The following is a 6521-nucleotide window of genomic DNA, read 5'->3' on the forward strand; positions in this document are numbered from 1 at the left end:
ATGCCTCCATTTCTCCTTCCAAAGTGCATAACCTCACACTTTTCCACATTGTATTCCATCTGCCACTTCTTTGCCCACTGTCCCAGCCTTGCTCAGCATTGCCTCTTTTTCTAATCACATTAAATTAATGCCCTCTGTTTATAACCTTGCCCTAAATATGACTTGCTAGATCAAACGTCTATTGCAGATCCTTAGTTTTAATGTGGTCAAGTGTCTTTCCATTTGAGAACTGTTCAATAAAGTTATTAGAATTATTTGTAGCTAGGGCAGCACGTGGAGCAGTGGTCAGCACTGGGACTACAGCGCTGAGAACCCAGGTTTGAATCCCAGCCCTGCGTCATTGTCCGTGTGGAGTTTGCACATTCTCCCCATGTCTGTCGCGGTTTCACCCCACAACCCAAAGATGTGCAGGTTAGGTGGATTGGTCAGGCTACATGCCCCTGAATTGGAAAAAATAATAATAATAATTGGGTACTTTGAATTTTATTTTTTTAAAGGATTATTTGTAGCTTCCCCACCAAACAATTTTTTCCATTATCCTGAAGTGACCTTATTTTTATCAGGAGTTAATTGAAGTGTGTTCCTAACCTCTCATTATCTAAAGTTCCATTCACCACTTTTCTGTCCACCTGACCCAGTCCGTGGCTTTCTCCCTCATTGTCTAAAACACATGAGCAACTTTTGTATAATCCTGGTGCATACATTTAAGTCTAAATCATTGATATATACCGGAAACTGTGGAGCCCCACTGGAACGGACGTCCAGGCATCATTCAGTCCTGAATGTGACTAACAGCAGCAACAACAGCTGAATCCAAACACTGCTGTTGCCTGTGAACTTGCTGATGTCTGTGCAGGTTGTTTGACTGAGTGAATTGCCTTCCACACACGGAGCAGTTGAACAGCCTCTCCCAGTACCGCTCCCATGTGTAGGCCACATGGTAGATAATGGTAGATCATTTATGGGCAGCACGGTAGCATTGTGGATAGCACAATTGCTTCTCAGCTCCAGGGTCCCATGTTCGATTCCGGCTTGGGTCACTGTCTGTGCGGAGTCTGCACATCCTCCCAGTGTGTGCGTGGGTTTCCTCCGGGTGCTCCGGTTTCCTCCCACAGTCCAAAGATGTGCAGGTTAGGTGGATTGGCCATGATAAATTGCCCTTAGTGTCCAAAATTGTCCTTAGTGTTGGGTGGGGTTACTGGGTTATGGGGATAGGGTGGAGGTGTTGACCTTGGTTAGGGTGCTCTTTCCAAGAGCCGGTGCAGACTCGATGGGCCAAATGGCCTCCTTCTGCACTGTAAATTCTATGTAACTATGTAGGTAGCAAAGTGGTTAGCACTGTTGCTTCAAAGCTCCAGGGTCCCAGAATTCCCAGCTTGGCTTACTGTCTGTGCAGAGTTTGCACGTTCTCCCCATGTCTGCGTGGGTTTCCTCCGGGTGCTCCAGTTTCCTCCCACAAGTGTAAAAATGTGTAGATCAGGTGGATTGGCCATGCTAAATTGCTCTTTGTGTCCAAAAAGGTTAGGTTGGGTTATGGGTTAGGTTAAAGGTATGGGCTTAAGTAAGGTGCTCTTTGCAAGGGCTGGTGCACTCGATGGGCTGAATGCCCTCCTTCTGCACTGTAAATTCTATGATTCTGTTTCAGTGAACTCGCTGGTGTTTCAGCAGATCCTGTTCACTTTTAAATCTTTTTTCACAGTCAGAACATTTAAAAGGTTTCTGGTCAGTGTGAACAAGTCGGTGTGTCATCAGGTGGGATGACTGAGTAAATTTCTTGTCACACACGGGGCAAGAGTACGGTCTCTGCCCAGTGTGAACTCATTGGTGTTGCTGAAGCTGGGATGAACAAATGAATCCCTTCTCACACACGGAGCAGGTGAACGGCCTCGCCCCAGTGTGAGTGCGTTGATGGATCAGTAAATTCATTTTACTTTTAAAGCTCTTCTCACAGTCAGCACATTTAAAACGTCGCTGATCAGTATGAACAAGTTGGTGTCTCAGGAGGAGTGATGATTGAGTGAATCCCTTCCCACACACGGAGCAGGTGAATGGCTTCTCTCCAGTGTGATGGTGTTGGTGTGTCAGTAAATCCTTTCTGCTTTTAAAGCTCTTTTCACAGTCAGCACATTTGAACGGTCTCTGGTCGGAATGGACCTGATGGTGAGCCCGGAGGTTTGACGAAGCATTAAATCGCTTCCCACATTCCAAACAGGTGAATGGCCTCTCCCCAGTGTAAGTGCGTTGATGTGTCAGTAAATGCTTTCTGCGTTTAAAGCTCTTTCCACAGTCAGCACATTTAAACGGTCTCTGATCAGTATGAACAAGTTGGTGTGTCAGGAGATATGATGACCGAGTGAATCCCTTCCCACACACGGAGCAGGTGAATGGCCTTTCCCCAGTGTGAATACGTTGATGAGTTTCCAATTCAGACGGGTAATTGAATCCCATCCCACAGTCCCCACATTTCCACGGTTTCTCCATGGTTATCGACAAGTTATCAGGTGTAGGTGGGATGCAGATTTGAGGTCAATATCAGATCAGCTGTGATGTTATTAAACATTAATCAGCTCACAGGGCTGAATGTCCTATTGCTGCTTCTTGATTCCTCTGGTCCGAATGTCCTTGTGTCTCTCCAGCTTGGATCATCAGTTAAAGCCAGAGTACGGTGTCTCCCTGATGTAAATGCTGCAATTTAATTTCATGCTGTGTGATTGATTAAAACTCAGTTCCAGCTAACTGTGGAAAATTACTTAGATGTCTGTGTCTCAGTGCTTTTCCAATCACAGTGATTTTTGAAATTTTTCGAAAAGACGAAACAGACAAACATTTCTCCTTCCACGTTGAAAGGCCGGTCCTGATGAATCAAGTGACTCTGTCAGATCTCGACATGATGTTTGCATCTGCAAATATTCTGTAAAAGGAGATTACATTGTAATACTGTGAATGTATAAGACACAAACAGGCCATTTTGTCACAGATTCTGCTGCTGTCCATACTCGGCACACATCTCCGACTGTCCCACCTATCAAATCTCAGCCTTTCAGCTGATTTTCGATTCCATTTTCTCTCATGTGTTTGTCCCGTTTCCTTTTGAAAACATCTCAGCACTTTCCTCAACTCCTTTGCATGGTAATGAGTTGCACATTCTGAACCTGTGGTAAATAATTTTGTCTGTATTGTTCCCTTGGATTTATTCATAACTATCTTATATTTATGACTTGTTGTTTATTGATGGTCACTCTCTCACATCGCCCCTCTCCATTTAATCTTTCCTGAGAGCTGTAATCTCTCATGTTACAAAAGTCATCACTGTCAATGCAGGAGAGAATTCGCAAAAAGACAAACCTTTTTGTTGGGTTCAGTTTGTTGTGTGCAAATTCTCCAATTCTAACCCTCTGTGAAAGGAGTTTACAAAAGCCATTTCTGTCAATCCAGGATAGAAATTTTGAACAGACAATTCTAGTTTCTCTGGAACATTTTTTCCTCTCTTGTTCCCCCAAAGTTGTAAATCCCCGTCCCACACACTCTCCCTCCTCCCTGGGCTGAAATCCAAACCCATCTCACCATCCGCACCATTTATTTCTTCCACTCCCAGTTTTCTCCCTCCCTCTCCTCTCCCTGAGTTCAGTTCTCGAGCTCCTGTCTGCAGACTGATAATAAACTCAATGGGTCTTATTGGGGGTTTGGGGCCTCCAGCAGGTGTTTGTGAATCCTCCCTGCCCACCTGCCAGGGTTTCCTTCCTTGCCAGAGATCAGAGTCCTCATTGATTTGAGTGCAAAGTGTAAGCTCTTATTTATTGTCCCCCCTCCCCCATCCTCTGATGTGAACCATCCTCCAGTGGCTGAAGCAGGATGGTGCCCGTTAACCTGGGACTGTTCCCGGGAGGAAGGGAGAAGCCCCGCAGCTGCAAACCAGGGGGCGGGGCTGGAAGACCAAAAAAGAGCGGCTGGTCCTCCAGCCAATCAGAGTGAATGGGAGGCGCAGCAAAGCCGGGGCTCTCGCTCCCTCTGCATACGCCCGGCCACTCGGGCCTGTCTCGGGGAAAAGTCCGAGCAGCTTTTGCCGGTTCAGCTGCTGTATCCGAGCTTTGTATTCGGGGCTTGGGGCCTGCACACGGTTTTTATGAAGCCGCCGGCTCCATCCCTCCCTCATGACTTACCCGGCGGTATCAAATCGACGGGCAATCTCCGAACAACCACCTCAACAGGAGCTACTCCAGGCACTGCGCATGCTCCAGATTGCCGTGTCCGGGGAGTGATTGACGGCAGCTCCGGGCTATTTGGAATAGGGGCGGGATTGGAGGTCCGAGCGGGAGCGGCTGGTCCTCCAACCAACCAGGGTGAATGAAGGGCGGGGCTCAGCCCGGATCTCCCTCATTGGCTGAAACTCTGCATCATTTTGAAAGCTGATTTGTCTCAACTCCAGGAGAAAACTGGACCTTTCTGTTTGTGGCTTTAAACAGATGAGGGGAAAATGAAGGGATCGAAAGCAGCAGATTCTTTATGTTGTTCCAGGAAAGTGGGGCCTGTGGAATGTCAAGTTTTACACAGCGGGTTTCGCGCTGGGTAAAGAATCTGCAAACACGAGAATAAACAATGAATGGTAGGACGCGAGGAAGTGCAGAATATCAGAGGGACCTTGGTAGGCATATCCATAGGTCCCTGAAGACAGGAGGCCAGATAGACAGGGTGATTAAAAAGGAATATGGAATACTTGCCTTTATTAACTGAGGCATAGAATGTAAGAGCAAGGAGGTTATAATGGAGCTGTATAAAATGCTGGTTAGACCACAGCTGGAGTAGTGTGTGCAGTTCTGGAAGGAAGTGATTGCACTCGAGAGGATGCAGAGTAGATTCACCAGGATAGCCTGGGCTGGAATATTTCAGCTAACAAAAGAAACTGGATAGTCTGGGGTTGTTTTCCTTGGAGCAGAGAAGGCTGAGAGGGACCTGATTGAGGTATATAAAATTATTGAGTGAATTAATGGTGAATAGATGGGATGAACAGGAAGGAACCTTTCCCCTGAGTGGAAGGGTCAATAACCAGTGGGCCGGGAAAGGAAACTTTCCCCTTAGTTAACGGAGGGGTCAATAAGAAGGGTCATAGATTTCGGGTACTGACAGGAGGTTTATAGGAGATGCGAGGAAAAACGTCTTCACCCAGAGGGCGGTGGGAATCTGGAACCCACTGCCTGAAAGTGTGGGAGAGACGGGAACCTTCACAACATTTTAAGAAGTATTTTGATGACCATTTGAAATGCTGTAGCATGGAAGGCTACGGACTGAGTGCTGGAAAATGGGATTAGAGTAAATAGGTGCTTGATGTGGACACACATGGAGGCCCATACCGGCCTCCCCGAACAGGCACCGGAATGTGGGGACTAGGGGCTTTTCACAGTAACTTCATTGAAGCCTACTTGTGACAATAAGCGATTATTATTATATTAGTATAATGGGTTAAAGCGCATCTTTCACTCCTGGAAAAACTCTCTGACTGTAATCGTACCATTCAAATCACTCAATGGAATTGTCAGGAACCACACTGGAAAGGAAGGTTGCTGACACCAAATGGTAAGCAGCACGCACACCAGCAGCAAAACACACAACTTTGGTCAGACAAGATTTTACCATTTTAAATTCATACTGACTATTCATTGTTCTGTTTATCTTTTGCAGATTTTAAAAATTCTCTCCCTTACTCAGGATTCGATTATTTACCAATGTGAAGCTAATTATTTCGTCATTCCCTGGACATGTTCACGGTAGGACAGTGGTTAGCACTGATGCTTCACAGCGCCAGGGTCCAAGGTTCGATTCCCGGCTTGAGTCACTGTCTGTGTGGAGTCTGCACGTTCTCCCCGTGTCTGCGTGTGTTTCCTCTGGGTGCCCCGGTTTCTTCCCCCATGTCCTGAAAGACATGCTGTTAGGTGAATTGGATATTCTGAATTCTTCCTCTGCGTACCCAAACTAGGGGCTTTCACAGTAACTTAATTGCAGTGTTAATATAAGCCTACTTGTGGCAATAAAGCTTATTATTATTAAGTTGGTGTGCATCTTTGATCTTTTGAAGGAGTGTGTTGAGGACATCGCTAAAGCTTTTCTGCTGACCTCCTGAGGGTCTGCTACCATGACTAAGTACTGAATAGAGAAGTGTGCACTTGGGAGTCTGGTGTCAGACACAGAAACAACGGGTGCGATTCTCCGCTCCCGCGACTAAGTGCCCACGCCATCATGAACGCCGTAGACAGATTCAGGACCCGAAAATGGGCTAGGATCGGGTCCGCGAGAAACTCGGGGGGCGTGTCGTGAAAGCACCGTCATCAGCACGCGCCGGGCATTGGCGCCGCATAAAAGCGGCGCCACGTCATCTGCCGCGTAACTGCCGTCACTCACGCATGCGCGGGTTGCCGTGCTCCCCGAGGTCGCCCCGCAAGAAGATGTCGGATGTATCTTGCGGGGCGTGGAGGAAAGGAGGTCCTCCTTCAGAGAGGCTGGACCGCCAATCGGTGGGCACCGATTGG

General features: G+C 47.2%; 1 protein-coding gene across 1 annotated transcript; it reads right to left on the reverse strand.

Moving 5' to 3' along the window:
- Positions 1-373: 373 nt before the first annotated feature.
- Positions 374-4245, reverse strand: LOC140419448 (uncharacterized). Its single transcript, XM_072503318.1, has 2 exons — positions 4161-4245; positions 374-2911 (listed from the first exon to the last, which is right to left on the reverse strand). The coding sequence occupies exon 2, from the start codon at positions 2479-2481 to the stop codon at positions 1819-1821; it is 663 nt and encodes a 220-aa protein (XP_072359419.1). The 5' UTR covers positions 2482-2911; positions 4161-4245; the 3' UTR covers positions 374-1818.
- Between the last annotated feature and the right edge of the window lie 2276 nt (positions 4246-6521).

Source organism: Scyliorhinus torazame, chromosome 5 (assembly GCF_047496885.1).
Source record: "Scyliorhinus torazame isolate Kashiwa2021f chromosome 5, sScyTor2.1, whole genome shotgun sequence".
Classification (NCBI taxonomy): Eukaryota; Metazoa; Chordata; class Chondrichthyes; order Carcharhiniformes; family Scyliorhinidae; genus Scyliorhinus; species Scyliorhinus torazame.